The sequence below is a fragment of the Balaenoptera borealis genome, assembly GCF_965194805.1.
Source record: "Balaenoptera borealis genome assembly, chromosome: 2".
In the NCBI taxonomy this organism is placed as follows: Eukaryota; Metazoa; Chordata; class Mammalia; order Artiodactyla; family Balaenopteridae; genus Balaenoptera; species Balaenoptera borealis.
In genome coordinates, this window is record NC_138867.1 from 167,285,092 (window position 1) to 167,308,485 (window position 23,394).

The following is a 23,394-nucleotide window of genomic DNA, read 5'->3' on the forward strand; positions in this document are numbered from 1 at the left end:
TCCGCGCTCCCAGTGCAGGGGGCCTGGGTTCGATCCCTGATCAGGGAACTAGATCCCACATGCTGCAACTAACAGTTCACATGCCAGGGCTTCCCTGGTGGTGTAGTGCTTAAGAATCCTCCTGCCAATGCAGGAGACACGGGTTCGATCCCTGGTCCAGGAAGATCCCACATGCCGTGGAGCAACTAAGCCCATGCACCACAATTACTGAGCCTGCACTCTAGAGCCCGCAAGCCACAACTACTGAGCCCGAATGCCACAACTACCGAAGTCCACGTGCCTAGAGCCCATGCTCCACAACAAGAGAAGCCACCTCAATAAGAAGCCCGCACACCACAAAGAACAGTAGCTCCCGCTCTCCGCAACTAGAGAAAGCCCGTGCACAGCAATGAAGACCCAACGCAGCCAAAAATTAATTAATTTAAAAAAAGAGTTCACATGCCACAACTAAAGATCCCTCATGCCACAACTAAAGATCCCACGTGCCACAACAAAGATCCCGCATGTGGCAATGAAGATCCCGTGTGCTGCAACTAAGACCTGGTGCAGCCAAATAAATGAATATTTTAAAAAATAAATGCCATTTGGCTTTCTTTAGGAAAAAAAGGAAATACAAAGGATCATAAGAGACTACTACAAGCAACTGTATGCCAATAAAATGAACAACCTGGAAGAAATGGACAAATTCTTAGAAAGATACAATCTCCCAAGACTGAACCAGGAAGAAATAGAAAATATGAACAGACCAATCACAAGCACTGAAATTGAAACTGTGATTAAAGAACTCCCAACAAACAGAAGTCCAGGACCTGATGGCTTCACAGGCGAATTCTATCAAACATTTAGAGAAGACCTAACACCTATCCTTCTGAAACAGTTCCAGAAAATTGCAGAGGAAGGAAAACTCCCAATCTCATTCTATGAGGCCACCATCACCCTGATACCAAAACCAGACAAAGATACCACAAAAACGAAAATTACAGGCCAATATCACTAATGAATATAGATGCAAAAATCCTCAACAAAGGGACTTCCCTGGTGGTCCAGTGGTTAAGAGTCCACCTTCCAATGCAGGGGACATAGGTTCGATCCCTGGTCAGGGAAATAAGATCCCACATGCCACCGGGCAACTAAGCCTGCACACCGCAACTACTGAGCCTGTGCACCACAACTAGAGAGCACGTGCTGCAACTACTGGGCCCGCGTGCCACAATGAAGAGCCCACGCGGCGCAACAAAAGATCCCACGTGCCACAACTAAGACCCAATGTGCCCAAAAGTAAATAAATAAATAAATAGATAGATAGATAAATAAATATTTTTTAAAAATCCTCAACAAAATACTAGCAATCCGAATCCAACAACACGTTAAAAGGATCATACCCCGTGATCAAGTGGGATTTATCCGAGGGATGCAAGAATTTTCCAATATCTGCAAATCAATCTGTGTGATATGTGACATTAACAAATTGAAAAATAAAAAAACCATATGATCATCTCAATAGATGCAGAAAAAGCTTTTGACAAAATTCAACACCCATTTATGACAAAAGCTCTACAGAAAGTGGGCAAAGAGGGAACATACCTCAACATAATAAAGGCCACGTACGACAAACCTAAAGCTAACATCATACTCAACGGTGAAAAGCTGAAATCATTTCCTCTAAGATCAGGAACAAGAAAAGGATGTCCACTTTCACCACTTTTATTCAACATAGTTTTGGAAGTCCTAGCTATGGCAATCAGAAAAGAAAAAGGGGGCTTCACTGGTGGCGCAGTGGTTGAGAGTCTGCCTGCCAATGTGGGGGACACGGGTTCGAGCCCTGGTCTGGGAGGATCCCACATGCCGCGGAGCAACTAGGCCCGTGAGCCACGGCTGCTGAGCCTGCGCGTCTGGAGCCTGTGCTCCGCAACAAGAGAGGCTGCGATAGTGAGAGGCCCACGCAATGCGATGAGGAGTGGCCCCCGCTTGCCGCCACTAGAGAGGGCCCTCGCACAGAAACGAAGACCCAACACAGCCAAAACTAAATAAATAAATTAAAAAAAAAAAAAAAGAAAAGAAAAAGAAATAAAAGGAATCCAAATTGGAAAAGAAGAAGTTAAACTGTCACTGTTTGCAGATGACATGACACTATACATAGAAAATCCTAAAGACACTACCAGAAAACTACTAGAGTTCATCAATGAATTTGGTAAAGTTGCACGTTACAAAATTAATACACAGAAATCTGCTGCATTTCTATACACTAGCAACGAAAGATCAGAAAGAGAAATTCAAGAAACAATCCCATTTAACATCACATCAAAAAGAATAAAATACCTAGGAATAAACCTACCTAGGGAGGCAATAGACCTGTACTCCAAAAACTATAAGACGCTGATGAAAGAGATTGAAGACAACACAAACAGATGGAAAGATATACCATGTTCTTGGATTGGAAAAATCAATATTGTCAAAATGACTATACTACCCAAGGCAATCTACGGATTCAATGCAATCCCTATCAAATTACCAATGGCATTTTTCACAGAACTAAAACAAAAAATCTTAAAATCTGTATGGAGACACAAAAGACCCCGAATAGCCAAAGCAATCCTGAGAAAGAAAAATGGAGCTGGAGGTATCAGGCTCCCTGACTTCAGACTATACTAGAAAGCTATAGTCATCAAAAGAGTATGGTACTGGCACAGAAACAGAAATATAGATCAATGGAACAGGATAGAAAGCCCATAAATAAACCCACACAAGTATGGTCAATTAATCTACGACAAAGAAGGCAAGACTATACAATGGTGGAAAGATAATCTCTTCAATAAACAGTGCTGGGAAAACTGGACAGCTACATGTAAAAAAAAAAAGAAAGAAATTAAAACTTTTTAAAAAATTTATTTTATTTATTTTATTTTATTTATTTATTTTTGGGTCTTCATTGCTGCACGTGGACTTTCTCTAGTTGAGGCGAGCGGGGGCTACTCTTCGTTGTGGTGCACAGGCTTCTCACTGTGGTGGCTTCTCTTGTTGGGAGCGCGGGCTCTAGGCGCGTGGGCTTCAGTAGTTGTGGAAAGTGGGCTCAGTTGATGTGGTTCATGGGCTCCAGAGCACAGGCTCAGTAGTTGTGGCGCACAGGCTTAGTTGCTCCATGGCATGTGGGATCTTCCCGGACCATGGCTCAAACCCATGTCTCCTGCCTTGGCAGGCGGATTCTTAACCACTGCACCACCAGGGAAGCCCCTGGCAGGCGGATTCTTAACCACTGCGCCACCAGGGAAGTCCCAAAATTAGAACATTCTTAACACCATACAAAAAAATAAGCTCAAAATGGATTAAAGACCTAAATGTGAGACCAGACACTATAAAATTCTTAGAGGAAAACAGGCAGAACACTCTCTGACATAAATCGCAGCAGTATCGTTTTCTATCCATCTCCCAGAGCAATGGAAATAAAACAACAGTAAACAAATGGGACATAATTAAACTCACAAGTTTTTGAACAGCAAAGGAAACCATAAACTAAACAAAAAGACAACCCATAGAATGGGAGAAAATATTAGCAAATGATGTGACTGACAAGGGATTAGTCTCCAAAGTTTACAAACAGCTCATGCAGCTCAATAGAATCAAAACAAACAACCCAATCAAAAAATGGGCAGAAGAACTAAATAGACATTTCTCCAGAGAAGACATACAGATGGCCAAGAGGCACATGAAAAGATGTTCAACATGGCTAATTATTAGAGAAATGCAAATCAAAACTACGTTGAGATATCACCTCACACTAGTCAGAATCACCATCATCAAAAAATCCACAAACGGATGGATCTAGAGACTGTCATACAGAGTGAAGTAAGTCAGAAAGAGAAAAACAAATATCGTATATTAACGCATGTATGTGGAACCTAGAAAAATGGTACAGATGAGCCAGTTTGCCGGGCAGAAGTTGAGACACAGATGTAAAGAACAGACATATGGACACCAAGGGGGGAAAACCACGGTGGGGTGGGGATGGTGGTGTGCTGAATTGGGCGATTGGGATTGACATGTATACACTGATGTGTATAAAATTGATGACTAATAAGAACCTGCAGTATAAAAAAACAAACAAAACAACTAATACTAAACTTTCATTGGGTTATTTGTATGGAAATATGTTAATATAAATGTTTCAGACATTACATGAAATTTCTAAAAATCTTATATGTTCTTGTATAATGTTATAAGTCATAATCCTAGTTATTACTTCAAAATGTATATCTCAGAAATAACTAATTTTCTTGTCAACTGCATTATTATGAACTTTCATCAAATCTTTAACCATGGTCATTTTAAAGTCTTTTGTCATTTACAGACAGTTCTGGGTGTACTCTGATGCTTTTGCAAAAATGTTCCTATAAAAGGGTTTCATCTTCAAGGAATTCATGGAAAAGACTCTGGCAAGTACAGGTTTCTGGTAACTGACTACACTGCTGAACTGAATGAATAAGCATTTACAGAACTCTAATGAAAAACTGACGAACTCATAAAAGTGCTAACAAAAGATCAAGATGAAAAAAAAATTAATTACATGGGACTGAGTGAACTGATGAGGATGAGTGTAATTTTTGTGACTTTCTGTTTGAATTAAAAAAAAAAAATCCCACAAGGACTCTGAGGCAAAGAATATACAAATCAATTTTCACTGCAAAGGAAAGGAGCTGTTACAGTGGAGGATTACTGGACTGAATGTCAATATTATGACATAGTATGAGTGTGTTTCATGTTTGGTAATTGCAATCATTGTTGCTTTTGTTGTGGTCATCCATGTACAATGCTTGGTGTCAGTCTATTTATCTTTGTAAAAATAAAATACAGTGTGTGTGTGTGTGTGTGTGTGTGTGTGTGTGAAAAAAAAAATCCACAAACAATAAATGCTGGAGATGGTGTGGAGAGAAGGGAACCCTCCTACACTGTTGGTGGGAATATAAATTGGTACAGCCACTATGGAGAACAGTATGGAGGTTCCCTAAAAAACTAAAAATAGAGCTGCCATATGATCCTGCAATCCCACTCCTGGGCATATATCTGGAGAAAAACATGGTCTGAAAGGATACATGCTCCCCAATGTTCAATGCAGCACTGTTTTCAATAGCCAAGACATGGAAGCAACCTACTGTCCACTGACAGAGGAATGGATAAAGAAGATGTGGTACATATATACATTGGAATATTACTCAGCCATTAAAAAGAATGAAATAATGTCATTTGCAGCAATATGGATGGACCTAGAGACTGTCTACTGGGTGAAGTCAGACAGACAAAGTGAAATATCATATGAGGGCTTCCCTGGTGGCGCAGTGGTTGGGAGTCCGCCTGCCAATGCAGGGGACACGGGTTCGAGCCCTGGCCCGGGAGGATCCCACGTGCTGCAGAGCAACTGGGCAAATGCGCCACAGCTGCTGAGCCTGCGCTCTAGAGCTCGCGTGCCACAGCTGCTGAGCCCGCGTGCCACGGCTGCTGAGGCCCGCGCGCCTAGAGTCCGTGCTCCACAACAAGAGAAGCCACCGCACCGCAACGAAGAGTAGCCCCCACTCGCCACGGCCGGGGAGGGCCCGCGCACAGCAACAAAGACCCAATGCAGCCAAAAATAAAAAATAAAATAAAATAAAAAAATATATATATATGATATTGCTTATATGCAGAATCTTAAAAAAATGATACAAATGAACTTATTTACAAAACAGAAACAGACTCACAGACTTAGAGAACAAACTTATGGTTGGGGCGGGAGGGTGGCGGGAAGGGATAGTTAGGAAGTCTGGGATTGACATGTACACACTGCTATATTTAAAATGGATAACCAACAAGGACTTACTGTACAGCACAGGGAACTGTGCTCAATATTATGTAACAACCTAAATGGGAAAGAATTTGAAGAGGATAGATACATGTATATGTATAACTGAATCACTTTGCTGTACACCTGAAACTAACACAACATTGTTAAACAACTATACTCCAATATAAAATGAAAAGTTAAATAAATAAATAAATAAATAAATAATGGAGACCCAGAGCAAGAGCTCTGGTGAGGCCCTGTTTGATATTATTAAAAGACTTTTCTTGTTCCCCAGTCCAAAGTAATGGTTCTGTATCTGGGCCTTCAGTGGCTTCACATAGAGGCTTAGTCATTATCCCAAATCCTGGAATCCAAATTCTGCAAAATCCTGCCATGCCTAAGAGTGTATGAAGATGTTTCTTTGTCTTTGGGGCACTTCGGCTTAATATAGTTTGTTTTCTATCTGGAGATAACTGTCTACTTCCAGGATTTATAATATATCCCAGATATTTAAATTGTTGCTTTGAGATTTGTGCCTTTTTGTGGGAGACCCTGCAGCCCTGGGCCCCAAGGAAATTAAGGACTTCAACGGTATTCCGATCTGAGGCCTCCATGGTAGGGCTACATATTAATATATCATCCACATACTGTAGAACAGCTCCTTTTAGGTGTATTTCCCTTAGTTCTTTTCTTAGGGCCTGGGAGAACAAGTGTGGGCTGTCCCAAAACCCCTGAGGCAACACTGTCAAGGTATATTGTTGCATTTGGCCCAAGTGGGGGTTAGTCCACTTGAAGGCAAACAGATACTGTGATGAGGAATGAACTGGGATGAAAAAAAAGACATCCTTGAGGTCAAGCACAGTAAACCATTTTGCATCCCCCAGAACCTGGACTAATATAAGGACTGGCCACAGGGGATGTATAGGGACCACTGCATCATTTACTGCTCTAAGGCCTTGTGCCATTCATTATTCCTCAATTAACTTAACAACTGGCAGAACAGGGGCATTGCATGGAGACCGACAGGGCACTAAGAGGCCATGGTTTAAGAATTTATCTATGAGGGGTTGCAAACCCTTTTTTGCTTCCAACTTTATGGGGTAATGTCTCTTGTTAGGATAAGCGACTTCTGGCTTAAGGCTAGTTTTAACAGGTTGGGCATTTATAGCCTTCCCAGGGATTCCTTTGTCCCAAACTGCAGGGTTTACTGTGTGTAGAATATGGCTGGGAATAAGCCGTTGTTCTTCCAGCTGATTTGTCTTAGCCAGAGTCAAGAAAAGGGGCTGCTCGGGGTCTCCTAATTATAACATGCCTCCAAGGGAGCCCAGAAGGTCTCTCCCCAGTAGTGGGGTAGGACACTCGGGCACAACTAAAAAGCCATGTGAGATCAAACACTATTCAGATTGGCAAGTGAGAGGCCCAGTGAAGTAATGGGTATAAGGCTTTCCATCGACACCGATCACTGCACAGCTTTCAGAGAAGAGAGGCCCAGCGTGAGAGAGCAGGACAGAGTAGGTGGCTCCTGTATCAATTAAAAAATGGATTTTCTTACCTGCCACATCAAAGACCACCCAGGTCTCCTTGATGGAGATGGACATCTCACGTGGGGGGAGCCGCCAGAATCCCCAGGCTGCCTCAGTCACGTAGCATGGCCACCTCAGGAACGGGAGTCCCCCACCCCTTTGGGAATAGGGAAGGTCCCACTTCCTATGACCTGTTCGTTTGCAGACTGGGCATGGACCAGGGGACTCTTTCTGGTATCTGTGGGCCCAGTGGCCAGTTGACTTGCATTTGAAGCATTCCCCCTTGCTAGTTTTACCTCCAGATGAATGGTTAGACTTCCTTGGCTCCCTTGGGTTGTCCTGAGGTTGTAAGGCATGGCTGACAGCAACGGCCATCAGTTTAGCATGAGCACTAGCCTGCCTGTTTTCACATTGGTTCTCTCTTCCTCCTCAGCTTGATCTCGATTATTAAATACCCCAAAGGCCAGCTCTAGGAGTTGGGGCATAGGGGTTTGTGGGCATAATATCAGTGTCAGACTGGCTGATAAAATGCTGTCCCAGCAGGGATTGACACTCAGAAGTGGAGGGATCAATGTTAGTAAATTTTCTAAAAACCTTCATAAGCTATCCCCGAAAGAGGACTGGATTTTCTTTTTCTTCTTGGGTCACTCCTTTAACCTTTTCATAGTTAACTGGCTTTTTGATACACTTTCTCATCCTTTCTAATACACATTGGATGATGTGGTTCCTGGCTTCTGTTCCCTCTGGGGAATTATATTCCCAACAGGGCTCCTGGCTTAGAAGAGGATCCACCCATGATGAGTAACCTGCAACTGAGAAAGCATTCCTAGAAATGAAGTCCGGCATCCCAGAGACATTCACCAGGAGGCTTTTGTCGGAAGGGGGTCAGAGTGTCCTCCAAATTCCCTTCTTACCTAATGGGATTTCGAGCGTCCTCTACTCTCCCATTGCCTAACCCGATGTTTCTGGTCAATCCAGTCCCTTGCACAAGGGGTAGGGGGGGGTGGGCAGGACATCTGTATCAGTGCGCTGCCAGGGCTCTCCTTGAGGGGATCTGTTATCTATAAAGCTTATGCCTTATAATAAGTTTCCTTATGCGACGGTGTATTTCTCAAGATTGACCGTCTACAAAGTTTATAGTGAGGGCTTCTCGGCAGCAGCCAGTCCAAAAGGCTGTCTGTAGCAGTGTATGGGCTGCCAAGGCCTGAAGTGAAGGGGGTCCTAGAGGCGCAAAAAAGGAACTCCTGGAGCAATTGAAGTTGGGCGCGGTGGAAAAAGCCACAGGGGTCAGGACCTCAGGGTCTAGAGGTGGGAGTATTCCCACAGGGGATTTCTGGACATAGAATAAGGTGAGAGACCAGACCGTAGAAGAACCCAAAACCCTCTCCCCTATCTGCTTGGCGGCTATGATAAAATTGGGAAGAGCCTGATGATTCCATCTGACACAGGCAACAGTAAGTCTAGACAGTGTTTCCCGTGTAATTTAACATACCAAATGAACCCAGTTAGTTTAGGATCTGTCTTTGGGATGCTCCCAGGGCCCTTTGAAGCACCCCAAAGTTAGCTGGAGGTCAAAAGAACTTTAATTAGAATTTGATATTTGGGAAGTCTGTCAAAAATTTCAAAAAGTTTTTTTTGGCTATGCTGCACGGCTTGTGGGATCTTACTTCCCCAACCAGGGATTGAACCCGTGCCCCCTGCAGTGGAAGCATGCAGCCCTAACCACTGGACCATCAAGGAATTCCCTCAAAAAGCTTTAAAACACCTGGTCAGATAGGATCATAGGTCGTTGTGAAACAATACTTACTCCTTCAGCTAAGGTGAAAAAAGGATTTCAAAAGTAAATACAGGGACTTATTTCACCATTGGTGGCGCAGTGGTTGAGAATCCTCCTGCCAATGCAGGGGACATGGGTTCGAGCCCTGGTCCAGGAAGATCCCACATGCCGCGGAGCAACTAAGCCTGTGAGCCACAACTACTGAGCCTGCGATCTAGAGCCCACGAGCCACAACTACTGAGCCCGCGCACCTAGAGACCGTGCTCCGCAACAAGAGAAGCCACTGCAATGAGAAGCCTGCGCACAGCAACCAAGAGTAGCCCCCGCTCACCACAACTAGAGATAACCCGTGTGCAGCAATGAAGACCCAATGCAGCCAAAAATAAATAAATAAATAAATGTATTTTTTTAAAAAAGTAAATACAGACCACTTAAAGGCACCGAAACTCACACAATCTTTTATCAAAAGCAGAATTCCAGGAAAACTGTTCTCTTATGAGAGAAACTAAATCCAGTCCTGCATCAGCCTACTCTTAATAAAATCCATTTACCTAGTCAAATTTAATCCAACCTTAGAAAATCTTGACCATACACAAAACTCTTTTTTCCCAGTGTTCCTTTTCCACAAACCTTTTGCAACTTCCTGTAGTCATATTATTTTGTCCCTTATTCTTTTCCCATTCAGAAACAACCAGCTCCAGGACAAAATCACCCTTTTCTTTTAACAAAGTATATTTCCATTCCTCATACCTTCTTTTAGTGAAAACGCACATCCTACTTTCCTTAAGCAACCATGAACTGTCTTTACATTAGCATTCCCTGATTGGAATATCCCATAACCTCTAGAAACATGCAACTTCCCAAAGCACTATTTTTTTGCTCAGTGTGGTATGTGGTACAAGACATGTGTTTAATAAAGCCAAACATCTTTAGTTTCCCCCTCATAAGAAGACAAAAGTTGTAAAGTTGTAAATTTAGATCTGTTTAGCAATTAATGTGCCAATAGTTCATCTTATTTGAAATGGCCTGGATACTCAATGAATTCCTATCATTTAACTTAATATTGCTTCAAGTTACCAAAATGTGGAGAAACTATTTTAGATGGATATTTCCAAAACATAATTATTCCTATAGAGTTTACCAAAAAGCTCTTACCTCAGTAACATTTACTTAAAAATGTAACCATATCAGGTTATTTTCCCTGTTGACAAATTTTATAACAGAAACAATATGCATTTACTGACTTCCAGTAACCCTAGGAACAATGAAAATATTATATTATCCTTAATGTCGATGACTCTAAAGACAGGTCTGTATTAATTAAGCCCACAACCTTAAACTAGCTCTAATACCAGATATTAATTTAATATTGAATATTTCCCAGATCACATGAATGTGGAATGTATTCTGGCGAGTTTTATATTTCTGAGAATGTATATACGCGCTCAGTTTCCTTTAAGCCAATTAAATACAGCTCATTTACAAGTTAATTTTTACATAAAGAGAGCCAGACCCAGAGATCTCATAGCTTTCCCACTAGAATTTAAAAAGGTCTCTTTTTTTTCCTCAGTCTGGGGGACTACAGATGGATCAGATAGTTCCTGAGAGCCCAGGCAGACTAGTTACATTGCAAAGGCAGAGAAGAGAAATGCAAGCTCCTCTCTTTTTTATTCTTTTTAAAATCCCACTAAGTAACCCAAGGCTGGAGTCTCAGGCAATGTGAGCTGTGTTTGTATTTCAAGGCTTAAGTGCTCCACGGGGCCCACAATTTCAGCAGAGACTTGCAGGAGCTGTTGGACAGACAAAACTACATAAGACAAAGATCCTTTTACTCGACACATACGACCGACAAAAACTTGACACAAACAAGAACTTTTCAGGATAAAGGGGATGGGAGTGCAGGTGTAAGGATCAAGGGAGAGGTAAAGGGAGGAGAGAAAGACTAAAAAAAAAGAGACAGCAGGAAAATAAAGGTGAGAATACTGGGACAATAGGACTTCCAGCCACTACAAGATATGAATTTGAATTCTATCACTGCCATAAATCTCCCATCAGGACCAAGGTCTGCACGGTGTGAGGCAAGCCTCTCCCACCTCTGCTTGTCACCCATTGCCGGCCAGAGGGAGCATGGTCTCACTTGCTGAGAGGAGTGATACTGTAGCTGCCCAATATCCACTCTCTACAAAGGATAAGACAGAGGAGTAGGAAAGGACAGAGAAAGAAGAAGTAGAGAGATATCAGCAGAGGGAAAGGGACAAACGGGAAGGGGAATGCGTTGCATGAATGAAGGTACTGAGGCCCCCAGGGGCCAGAAAGGCAGACTTACCAAATGTGGTGACGAGGTGAGGTTCAGGCGATCTCTTGTCACCCACGGGGAAGCTGCTTTCAGTGGTCCCAGAGGTGCCCAGATCCTCTCCCGGGAAGAGGGAGAGGTCCCATGTTGGGTGCCATAAATCTGTTACTGGTCAGGGTTCTTAACCTTCCTTAATCAATGGAAATTGATAAGAGGCCAGACAAGAAATTTGGGCAAGGCTTTACTGGGGCCCCTGCTGCAGCAGGAGGGCAGCGAAGAAAACAAGTAACAGGTTCCCTTGCTCGCTCCCGGGTGGGGCAAGCTGGTTCCTTACATGGGGTGAGGTTAGGCGTGTGTCTGGGGGTCGGGCAGGAGGGGCGGCTTAGGTGGTCTGCCCACCCCTTTGGTGGTGTTGAGTGCAGGGGGCATGTGCGGTACCCTGTTTTTGCTCCCGGCTCTTCAGAAGTGGCAGTCAGGTTTTTGGTCTTTTTCTATCTTGCTGTTCAGAATATGCCCCAACTGCCCAAGCACACAGTACTTTTTAGTCCCTTGTAGTTTCTTTATATTTTGTTGGTGGAGGAGATGTTTGTCCAGGTGCAGCAAAGTGTTCCAGGTCCCAGGTCCCAGCTTGTCTCACCTTTATTTGCCTAGACTTCTCAGACCTGGGGCAGGGACCTGAGGGTCCTCAAGTTAATGCGATTGAGGTCCAGATCTGGGTTGCGAGAGTTCACAACGAAAATGTTACTGAGAAGGGGTTGGGGGACCCCCTCACACGGCCTCCACCACAGAGGACGCGAACTCGCGAAGGCCCCAGCTTTGACCTACCTGAGGCCGGTGCCCAGGGCCGTGAAGTCCGGGACGCATGAGCCCACGCGTGGGCCGCTGTCCGGAGCCAGGAGGGCGGGATCCCGGGCGTTGGTCCCCCACCCCGCCCCCTCGTGGTGCTGGTGGCGGCAGCGGATGATGCGGCTCCTTTAAATCCCGGCCGCCCCGCCCTTCGCAGCCGACTCCGCGGCGGCCCGGGATCCAGGCCGGGCCGCGGCTCTCGCCGCCCAGCCTAGCCCAGCCTGGCCCGGCCCAAGCGCCGAGCCTAGGCGGTCCACTCCCCGCGCCCCAGAGGAGCCGTCAGCGCGGCGCCCGGCCCAGTCACCAGCCCGGCAGGCCCGCCCGCATCCCTGCCCGGCCCCGGGCTCCCAGCCCCTCCCCGCCCCGGGGCCGGGGCCCCTGCAGCCTCCAGGTCCCCGCGCCCCGGCCCCGGCCCCCCCGGGCCATGCGGCCTCGGCCCCGCCGGCGCCCACCGCGCACCTGAGGAGATGAGGCTCCGCAATGGCGCCTTCCTGACGCTGCTGCTCTTCTGCCTGTGCGCCTTCCTCTCGCTCTCCTGGTACGCGGCGCTCAGCGGCCAGAAAGGTGAGCCCCTCCCCCGCCGTCGCCCGCCCCGCGCCCCCTCCCACACCTGGGCGCCGGCGGCCGGAACGGGGTCCGGGCAGCTGCCGCGGAAGGCGGCCGGAAGCCGACGCGGGCGCCCCTTCCCCGCCCGGGCGGTGCGAGAGGACGCCCCTCCCATCCTCGCTCCCACTTGTTTGCTGCTGGAATAACGAAATTCTCCTCTGGCCTGGGCTGGGCCGCGCCGGTGAGCGGGAGTCGGGTGCCCCATGTGCGGTCAGGACCGGCCTCCGTGAGTACAGTTCTGCCCGTGTTAGGGCGAGTCGCTCCCTCTAGTGAGCTGGGGACCTCAGAGTTCTCAGAGAGGGACAGAGACACAAGGTCACAGAGGTGGCTGTGCCAGAGGGTCCCCAAGGTACCGGCTCCAGGCACCTGGGTGCACCGATCCTGAGACAGCAGTGAGGAGGCAGCCAGACATCCAGGCAGTACCATCACTTCACACCACCTCTCCACCCCAGCCCACTGTGGGTGCGGCTCCCTGGGGCCTCCACAGCCCTCCTCCAGGACATCTGGCCCCAGGACTCCTCCACAGGGATGTGGGTGCTGCGGAAGCCTTCCTGTGGCTACTGGCCTGGGGGGTGCATGGGGGCCTCATGAGCAGCCCACCCAGCCCAGGCTGCCCGTTAACTTATTTTGTGTGGTCTCACCTGAAGTTTGGTTAAGCTGGCCAGTCCACCATCATGGCTCTCTGCATCTGGCCAGCACACTTAGGACTGAGGGGGCAGGCCCCAGCACTGGCTCGAGTTGCCCTGTGTTGGTTGGGATGGCTGGGGCTGAGTGGGGCCTTGGTTGAGGGTTGAAGGCTGAGGAGGCGCTCGCAGGCCCTTGTCCACCCAGCCTTTAGCACAGGAGGCACCGGGAAAAGCTGCTTCCTTCCTGCCGTCTGGCTTTCCTGCAGGAGGCCTAAGCAGGATCAGGCTGAGGCCAACTGACCCTCTGCCTCCCTCCCACCTCCTGCTTCCCTGTTCCCCAACAGAGGCTGCGGGAGAAGCTGGAGCCTTTCTGACCCTCCAAGTCCCAGCGTCCCAGCCTGGCTCCTGCCCGCCCAGCTCAGCCCAGCCCTGTTTGGGTGAAGGCCTGGGCTGCCCTAGGGACTCCAGAGGGCCTGAGGGGAGACCCCCTGGGACTTGGTACATGGAGGGCATGGCTGGGGCAGAGTTCTCCGTAGGTGGGGTGTGTCACCTGGGGGAGGGCATTTTGGACCCTTGGGAGAGTGGCCATGTAAGCAGCCTGGCATGGAGGCCAAGGTGGGGCCATATCTGATGGGCTGGGGCACATTTGTTCAGCTGTGAGTGGAGCGATGACCCCTTGCACCCTGTCCTGGGCTAGGCCGCAGTTCCTGTGTGCCTCCTACGGCAGCCACTGGCCCTCAGCCAGGTGTCAGGAACTGCAGCACCAGCCTCCCACCAGGACACCTTCTCTGTGAGTCTGGCTGGCCACAGTGTCCAGGAGTGAGGGGGATACCCATGGCTCCATTTAGGGCCTTCTGTCCCTAAGTGGGGCATCCAGGAGGGCCTGGGGAGCAGGAGAGCACCCCTACTCAAAGAAATGTGGGGCTCAGATGCAGGGGTCCTTGTCCCTTGGGTTCGGCAGTCCAGAAGCCTGTGTGACATGTGACAAGAGGGTCACCTGGGCCTTCCCCGTTGAGGGCTGTTACTGTTTTGGGGGTCCCAGTAGGGTCTTGTCTTTGGAAGCTTGAAGAGAAGACTGAGCCTGGGCTCTTATATGAACCTTTCTCATTCTTATATTCAGACGACTGTATTAAGCCCATGGGGAAACCAGACTAAGTCTGAGGCCAGACTGGACCTTGGCTTCCAGCTTGCAGTGAGTAGGAGGCTCAGGAGAGGGCTGGCCCAGGCACCAATGCTTAGAGGAAAGGCAGAGGAAGCCAAATCTGTAGGGAAGGGAAGAGGTCGGCAGGAAGCCAGAGAGGAAGGGAAAGCAGGAGCAGGTGGCATCCTGGAAGCCAAGGGCCAGGAAGGACACATAGGCCTTGGCAAGACGGACCCTAGATACAGGGTTTCAGGCCCACTTTCATATCCAGCCTTGACCAAATTTGTGCAGCATCTCCACTAATGCTCAAACTGTAGCCCTCAGCCAAGCACCTGCTGAAGGTCCCCAGGGAAGACAGCAGACCCTCCAGGGGGGTGGCCTCAGCCACACAGCCCTCCCCAATGTCTAGGCTGTCCCATCTCCTGGATTTCAGCAATGATGGATGCCTGTCTTGACCACTGGGAGGGTGGGTGCAAGTCCTGGAGAGGAGGTGAACACCTGCACCCTCTCCATGCCCCTGCCCTACTGCAGGATTTTTTAAAAAATATTTATTTATTGATTTGGCTGCTCCAGGTCTTAGTTGCCACACGCGGGATCTTCGTTGCCGCACGTGTGATCTTCCTTGCCACATGCAGGATCTTTTAGTTGAGGCATGCAAAGTCTTAGTTGCGGCATTTGGGATCTAGTTCCCTGACCAGGGATTGAACCTGGGCCCCCTGCATTGGGAGCTCAGAGTCTTAGCCACTGGACCGCGGGGGAAGTTCCCTCACCGCAGGTTAACAGCACACCTTTGCTGGGCCTGGAACCTGCCTGGGCCCCTCTGAGCCTGTTTCCCCTTCCCTAAGTACAGAGCACAAGGTCTGTGTCCCAGCCTGGCTCTTGAATCTGTTTCTTTAACAAAGAGGGAACCAAAGGGAAGACTGTGATCCATGGGCTTCAGGCATCCTGATTACTCTGCCTTCTGGTGGAGGAAGGGGTGGGAAAGCCTCTAGTAGTGTGACCACAGCTGCCTCCAGGACTTGGGCAGAAGAAGGCTCCTAGGAAGGGAGGCCAGAGTAGGAAGCAGGCTGTGCCCAGGCCTTGGTGGTCAGGGTGATTCAGGTCAGCAGGGCCCACCGCTGCCACTGGCCTGTCCCCCTGGGGCAGGCTAAGGTTGGACAGAGCTCAGCGTACTTAAAGATCAGAGAAGGCTACAGGTTTGGGGTCGGGGGGCGGACAGGGGCAGCAACAGCAGTCAGAGGGGGATGAGGTCTCCTTACCCTCCCTCCACTTCACAGAGGGCCCCACTGCAGGGAGCTGCCTTGGGTGTAGCCAGTAGCACAAGGGCTGCCCCTGCAAGACTCAGCAGCTCCACAGCACTGGGGTGGCATTGGGGAGGGCATAAGGGACAATAGGTGGGTGGGTAGGGACTCAGGCAGGAGGGAGGCCACCTGCCTGTGTAGGCAGCTCTGAACTCCCTCCTGCTGGGCCTCAGCACCTCCAGTCCCCCCTCCCTACTGGCAGCTGAGCAGGTGAGTGCTGGGGGTGGCCAGCTCCCTGTTCAAGGGGTCAGGTTTCCAGGGTAACCTGGCCTCAGAACCCAGAGCAGAGCCTCAAAGATCTGGTAACCTGACTCCTGACTCCCTCCCCCAGCAGGGCTGTCCCTGAGCACAGAAGCTTGAAGTGGCCTGGCCTTTGGCCCCTTGGGCAGGGTGTGGGAAGGGAGATCCGGCAAGCTGCTGACTCGGGAGTGCCTCATCAAGGATCTGCTTGGCTCCCCCGCTCCTCCCCCCACAGCCTCTCCGTCCTGCGTAGGGGCTTCCCCTCCCTTTTCCCCGGGATTTAGCACTTAAACCTCTGCCCCGGCTGCAGAAAGGGGGTGTCCTGAGATGACCGAACTTTGCCTTGGTCATGACCTTTGGTATACCCGATTGTGGGGAGGTGACACCATCCCAGGGCATTCTGGGGGCTGTGACCCCCCCCCCAAGGGATCAAGGAACATAAGCGCTGCCTGAGGGTGAGAGGGGAGATCTGGAAGGCAACTAGGCCTTGAAGGCTACATGGGTTTTCATCAGGCCCAGAAGAGAAAAGGGGATTCCAGTCAGAAGAGACAGCATGTGTGAAAGCATAGACATCAGACAAGGAAAAGGAGGTGTGTGTGATGGCAAATAAAGAGGGCAAAAGCCGGATTAGAAAAGGCCTTGAGAGTGCACAGCCTGGCAGGACCTGGCTGCCTCAGCAGCAGATAGCGATGTTGTTTGTCTCATTCTTGCTCTCTGGGCCCTGCCAGACCGGTGGAGCCAGGTACTTGGCACCCTGGAGATCCCTCTCCACTGTCAGGCAGCCCTACCTCTGTGCTGCTTCTGGCCCATGTGCACCCCTAGTGCCTGCACATGGGGCCCAGTTGGAGGTTCTGACACAGGCCCCCCTGGGGTGGCATGGTCTAGGCCTAGAACAGATCTCCAGAGAAGCAGGCTTCAGGGCACTTAGAGCTCTTGTCCCCTTTCTGCTCCTGACTTGCTGAGGGACCCCTGACTAGTTTCTCAACTTCATTTGCTCCTCTGAGCATTGGGGGCTGTAACTGCAACAGTCCCCACCCCACCCCACCCCCACCGGACTGTGTGAGATTGCAAATCCAGAGCTGGTGCCTAGTGTAGAATGACAACCATGAGGACGGTGACGAATGGGTGCCTGGGGCACAGTCCTACTTGGAGGATACGGGGGAGAGTCCAGGGAGGTTTTCTGTCCCCATGGGGCCTTGGGGATGGGGCTGCCTGTGATCTCTGTGAAGGGGGATGGGAAGCAAAGTGCAGAGGCTGAAAGAAGGAACAGGGGAAGGTTGGCCTCAATGCTAAGAGCTCCTTGAGGAAGGTCTGGGTCATTGTGCCCTGGTTGGGACCTTGGGTGCCCTACTTCCTGGAAGGAGGAGATGCTGCAAGGAGAAGCAAGAGGGGGCTTTGGGAGGAGAGGGGAGGGGATGGAGAGGATTCAGTCTGAGCCTTTTCAGCCTCAGCTTAGGTTTGTCTCACCTGGGGCTGGAAGTGGTCCTGCAGCCCTCCCACTTCAGATGTCTCCTCAATGCAGAAAATAAAGGGAGAGCACTGGAGAGGGCTAATTCCCCCAGTGGAGGCTTTTCTTCCCCAAGTGTGAGTGTCACTGTGACTTCAGAGTGACCCTAATGTAACCCCATGTGGCTCACATGTGGCAGGCATATGAACAGATGTGTATGCTAACACTCAAGGGGCAGTACCTCAGCTCTAGGCTGCCCCCTGGTGACAGCCTGTGTACCACCCACAGGCGATGTGGTGGACGTGTACCAGCGGGAGTTTCTGGCGCTGCGTGACCGGTTGCATGCAGCTGAGCAGGAGAGCCTCAAGCGCTCCAAGGAGCTCAACCTGGTGCTGGACGAGATCAAGAGGGCTGTGTCGGAGAGACAAGCGCTGCGAGACGGAGACAGCAATCGCACCTGGGGCCGCCTAACCGGTGAGCACGGGAGCGGGAAGTGGCAGGGGATGCGAGGCTGATGGCGGACTGCGTTGTCTGACCTGTCCCTTCCCGACCCACCCAGAGGATCCACGCCTGAAGCCGTGGAACGTCTCGCACAAGCACGTGCTGCACCTACCCACTGTCTTCCACCACCTGCCACACCTGCTAGCCAAGGAAAGCAGCCTGCAGCCCGCCGTGCGCGTGGGCCAGGGCCGCACCGGAGGTAGGGGCGGGGCCCGGGAGGGGCGAGTGGCGGGTGGTGGGACGATCCCCACGCAGTGCCCAGTACCGACCCTCCGCGTCCCTGCAGTGTCAGTGGTGATGGGCATCCCCAGCGTGCGGCGCGAGGTGCACTCGTACCTGACTGACACGCTGCACTCGCTCATCTCAGAGCTAAGCCCACAGGAGAAGGAGGACTCGGTCATCGTGGTGCTGATCGCTGAGGCAAGTGGGCTGGGGCACGGGTCCAGGGGACATTCAGAGGAAGACACACGGCACAAAATAACAAGGAGAATGAAAACAGCAACATTTCGGAGGAAAGAACTCTCAGAAGTTCAATCGTCAGTTTCACTCACAAACTTAACAGGATAAAAAGTTAAAAGGAAAGACATTTTAGCACCCCCTCGTGGAGATGCCAGTTATAGTCTGTCCCACCCCTTGGACCGAAGTATGTAAAAGGGCTTTTTCTGAGGCACCTGTGGCCCCCAGGCCCAGCCTTACTTAGCCTTCAGGATGGTGGGCTCACTCCTTCCATGTGGGAGAGAAGGCTGTGTCCTTCCCCCAGCCCTTTCTTCCAGGCCATTTGGGCTGGCAGCCTGGCTCATGGAGGGCACTTGGTCTCCCCACAGACTGACCCACAGTATACCTCGCTGGTGACGGAGAATATCAAGGCCTTGTGAGTACTGACAGCCCGACAAGGTTGGTGGAGGGAGGACCCTTTGCGGGGTGTTGGGCAGACAGGTGCCGGCCGTGCCCCCCCCCATCAAGATGCGCCATCCCTCTGTGGGAAAGGGTGCTTCCCCTCTGGGCTGAAAGGGGGTGGGCATGTAGAGATGACCCAACCCCTCTGGAGCCTCAGTGCCTCAGTAGGATGGGTGTGGTGTCAGGGGATGTCTGCCTGGTGGGTCTTAAGAAAAGGACAGGGTCTAGCTAGCTCAGCTCTGTCCCTACTCCAGTCCCTGGAGGCTGCACACTCACTCGGCCTTCCTGTCCCCCAGGTTCCCTACAGAGATCCATTCTGGGCTCCTAGAGGTCATCTCCCCTTCTCCCCACTTCTACCCTGACTTCTCCCGCCTCCGAGAGTCCTTTGGGGACCCCAAGGAGAGAGTCAGGTACTAGCACTACCCACCTCCCTGTGCCCCCAGCAACCTGCCCACCTGTGCTAAGAACCTAGTCTGTGGGTGTATGAGTCCTGGGCACTTCCCTACAGTGCCTCCATTGTTCCATTGGAGGACCCCTGCATGGGGCGGGGGGGGTCTCCTACCCACTCAGTGGCCTCTGTGGTAGCCACACTGGAGGTGGAGGGGGTCTGAGCTCTTGAGGCCCCTGCCCCTGGCCCACAGGTGGAGGACCAAACAGAACCTTGATTACTGCTTCCTCATGATGTATGCGCAGTCCAAAGGCATTTACTACGTGCAGGTGAGCACTGAGACCCTGCTCTGTCCCTTTTCCCCCTGGACCCTGGATGGGCCTGGGTGGCAAGCCCTGCCCTGCCCCTGTGCCCATCCTGAGTCCCGACCCCCTTCTACCTACCCACCACTGTGCAGCTGGAGGATGACATCATAGCCAAGCCCAACTACCTGAGCACCATGAAGAACTTCGCACTCCAGCAGCCCTCGGAGGACTGGATGATCCTGGAGTTCTCCCAGCTGGGCTTCATCGGTGTGCCACCCCCCTCCCTGCCCCACTGACCTGACCAAAATATCTCCATCCAGCCCACTTCTGCCTCTGTCATCATCTCTCAGCCCCGCGCCCTGTTCCGAGCCCTAGTACCATGCAGTGTCGTGCTCTGAGCCTTTGCCTGGAGTGCCCGCTGCAGCCCCACCTGGCCTGTTCCTGCCTGCCCTCTGCATCGGGATGTTTGGGCTCACCACCCCATCTGCCCTCTTGTTACCTGCACCTGCCTGCAGCCAGCCAGAGGTTTTGCTGTGGGACCCTCCCCAGTGTCCCCCACAGGGATTAAGAGGAAGTAGGGCAGGGCAGAGCTGCCTACTCAGCACACCTTTCCCTCCAATCCCACCCCCAGGGAAGATGTTCAAGTCACTGGACTTGAGCGTCATTGTGGAGTTCATCCTCATGTTCTACCGGGACAAGCCCATCGACTGGCTCCTGGACCATATTCTGTGGGTGAAGGTCTGCAATCCTGAGAAGGATGCGGTGAGCAGAGCCTGCACAGAGGCGGGAGGGGGCGGTGGAGCAAGCAGCCTCCAGTAGGGACTGTGTCGGTGACCGTGCACCTGACAGGAGGAGACGGCGCTGCTGGCTGGAGGAGTTTCTGTCTTCAGAGGTAGAGTTGAGCTGAGCCCTAGCGTGTGTCACCCTCCCTCCACAGAAGCACTGTGACCGGCAGAAGGCCAACCTGCGGATCCGCTTCAAGCCATCCCTCTTCCAGCACGTGGGCACTCACTCCTCACTGGCGGGCAAGATCCAGAAACTGAAGGTGGGCAGTGCCACACTCAAGCCTGGTTGAGTACAGCAGAGCCTGGGCTGAGGTTGGGCAAGGAGGTAGCAGGGCAAGTCCAGGGCCCACCCTAGCACCATTGTCCCTCCTCCACTGTAGGACAAGGACTTTGGGAAGCAGGCACTGCGGAAGGAGCATGTGAACCCGCCAGCGGAAGTGAGCACAAGCCTCAAGACATACCAGCACTTCACCCTGGAGAAGGCCTACCTGCGCGAGGATTTCTTCTGGGCCTTCACGCCCGCTGCAGGGGACTTCATCCGCTTCCGCTTCTTCCAGCCACTGCGACTGGAGCGGTCAGTGCCAGCGCCCACAGGTCCACCTTGGGGGAGGGGCAGGGTGGCTTCCAGGGTAGAGGCCTCACCACGAATTTCTGAACCTGCAGATTTCCCTCTGTGACCCCCCGCAAATTACTTAACCTTGTTAAGTTTTCTTATCTGAAAAGTGGGGCTCAGAACAGTAGCCAATTTGTAAAGACTAAGTCCAACAGTGCCCACAGGAGCTCAGTGACATTGCCCATCACCATTGTCCTTACAAGTAAGGCCCTGGTTGCCTTGCACAGTCCAACGGCTGCCCCGGGTGGTGCCCAGCCTCACCCAGTTCCTCAGGGCCCACCTACTGCACTCCTGGCCCAGGCCTGGCCTTTCTCTGCTGGGTAGTGTGCCTGGGCAGTACCCCACCCCTGCAGCAGCTCACAGGCCTGTCTGGCCACAGGTTCTTCTTCCGAAGTGGGAACATTGAGCACCCGGAGGACAAGCTCTTCAACACATCTGTGGAGGTGCTGCCCTTTGATGTGAGTGTAGTAGCAGGTGGGTGTGCACTGAGGCCTGCCCCTTCGACAGCCACTGGCTTCAGCCCCTTGATTTTGCCCCCAGAACCCCCAGTCAGACAAGGAGGCCCTGCAGGAGGGCCGTTCAGCCACTCTCCAGTACCCTCGGAGCTCTGATGGCTACCTCCAGATCGGTGAGTGAGGGGCAGTCAAGTGGAGGTGAGAGGAGAGGCAGGAGTCTTGGGGCAACCTCTCATTGCTGCCCTCCCCCAGGCTCTTTCTACAAGGGTGTGGCACAGGGAGAAGTGGACCCAGCCTTTGGCCCCCTGGAAGCACTGCGCCTCTCCATCCAGACAGACTCGCCGGTGTGGGTCATTCTGAGTGAGGTGACATAGGGCAGGGCTGGGTGCAGGGAATGGGGAGCTGTACCAAATAGCTAGACCAGGGCTGCTCTCTGAGACCCCAGCTGACACTGAGCCCGGCTCTTCCAGATCTTCCTGAAAAAGGCTGACTAAGCCAAGGGCTTCTGAGGGTGCGTTTTGGCTGGCCCTGAAGCCCACGAGGCCTGGGATGTCGTCGCCGCTGCCCCCGGAGGGCCAGGCGCGGCCACCCCAGTCTGAGGGGTTCTGCCTGGCACCCCACTCCACTGGCCTGGGGTGGCCGCTGGCCCGGAGGCCCCAGGAACTGGTGCTGCCCCGCCCGCCGGCCGCGGGGAAGAGGCAGGAGGCCCCCACACTGTGCCTGAGGCCGGTCCGCGCCGCCCGGAACCGTTCGCACCCTGGCCCCCTTGAGCCAGGCCTTTATAGAAGAGCCTTTTCCTGGGCGCCCACTGTCTCCGCGCGAACACTGGAATGCATATACTACTTTATGTGCTGTGTTTTTTATTCTTGGATACATTTGATTTTTTTCACGTTAAGTCCACATATACTTCTATAAGAGCGCTCCTTGTAATAAAGGGTTAATGAAGTGTGTGCCTCACAGGTGAGGGCTCCGAGCTCACAGCCGGGCGTCTAGCCGCCCAGCGATACCACCTGGCGCCCCCGCCCTCCGCGCAGTTCCGCAGGACCTCGTTCGCATTCTCTGGTAGGGTCCCGGCCGCCGGGTCGGTAACTCGCTGATGGAGCTGGTGCGGAATCTGCGTCCACGCCCCCAAACCGCCCCCACTTCCGTGATAACCCTCCTCGGAGCGTGCCCCCTAGCGCCCATCATCCCTCCCCAAGTGCCTGCAGCCGCCTCTCACCAAAGGCATCCCCCCACCTCCTCGTCCCACTCCTCCGTGGGTCTCAGCCCCGCCTTTTCCACCGTCTCCAAGGCCCTGCTCCTGTCCCCAGTCTGTGACTCATTTTAGGGTCTCCCATCCATCTCAGGGCCTTTGTTTTTGCCCTGCTTTGAAAGCTCCTCTCCTCTGCCTGCTCAGCTAAAAGTCACCATTTTAGGGACTCTTCCTGGCCAGCAGGCCTTCCCCGGATCTGGTCCCCCGAGACACTAGGACGTTTACTGGACAGCGCCTATTAAAACTACATTGATTACGTTCATCGTCGTTCTCTGCGGGCCGCAACAGGTTGCCCTGAACACTGCACTGTTCTAGATGCCGGTAACCGAGTACCGACCAAAAGTCCCTCGTGTTGGCTGTGAAGTCCAGGGTATGAGGAATAGGGCGGCTGAAGGTCAGTGGAGAGGCAGGCCTCATAGGAGGGGGACAGGCGAGGAGAGCGCTGACCGCAGGGAGGAGAAGCCGTGGGGTGAGCCCCAGCGGGAAAGGATGTGTGACTAACAGCGTCTGGGAGCAGGGCGGGAGAGGACCGGACCCAGGGCCCGATCGAGCCCCTGCCCAGGAGAGGCCTCTTTCCTTCCGCAGC

At 51.7% G+C, this 23,394-nt stretch overlaps 1 protein-coding gene across 4 annotated transcripts; it reads left to right on the top strand.

Moving 5' to 3' along the window:
* Positions 1 to 12,375: 12,375 nt before the first annotated feature.
* Positions 12,376 to 22,502, top strand: MGAT4B (alpha-1,3-mannosyl-glycoprotein 4-beta-N-acetylglucosaminyltransferase B). Of its 4 annotated transcripts, none has more exons than XM_082379340.1 (15): positions 12,376 to 12,815; positions 17,901 to 18,086; positions 18,172 to 18,312; positions 18,481 to 18,533; positions 18,938 to 18,984; positions 19,307 to 19,420; positions 19,652 to 19,727; positions 19,856 to 19,970; positions 20,335 to 20,465; positions 20,641 to 20,748; positions 20,869 to 21,062; positions 21,481 to 21,559; positions 21,642 to 21,729; positions 21,809 to 21,921; positions 22,027 to 22,502. In XM_082379340.1, the coding sequence occupies exons 1-15, from the start codon at positions 12,719 to 12,721 to the stop codon at positions 22,048 to 22,050; spliced, it is 1,566 nt and encodes a 521-aa protein (XP_082235466.1). In that variant the 5' UTR covers positions 12,376 to 12,718; the 3' UTR covers positions 22,051 to 22,502. The 4 variants fall into 4 exon arrangements, with proteins under 4 accessions (XP_082235466.1, XP_082235468.1, XP_082235465.1 ...); XM_082379339.1 differs by having other exon boundaries at positions 12,378 to 12,815; positions 18,400 to 18,533; XM_082379342.1 differs by lacking the exon at positions 19,307 to 19,420.
* The last annotated feature ends 892 nt before the right edge of the window (positions 22,503 to 23,394 follow it).

What these genes read in the sequence shown, in the direction of transcription:
- MGAT4B (XM_082379339.1), top strand. Translation starts at nt 12,719, where the DNA reads ATGAGGCTCCGCAATGGCGCCTTCCTGACGCTGCTGCTCTTCTGCCTG. An exon ending in CTCCCAGCTGGGCTTCATCG is followed by an intron (nt 19,971 to 20,334) that starts GTGTGCCACCCC and finishes TCCCACCCCCAG; the next exon opens with GGAAGATGTTCAAGTCACTG. An exon ending in TGATGGCTACCTCCAGATCG is followed by an intron (nt 21,730 to 21,808) that starts GTGAGTGAGGGG and finishes GCCCTCCCCCAG; the next exon opens with GCTCTTTCTACAAGGGTGTG.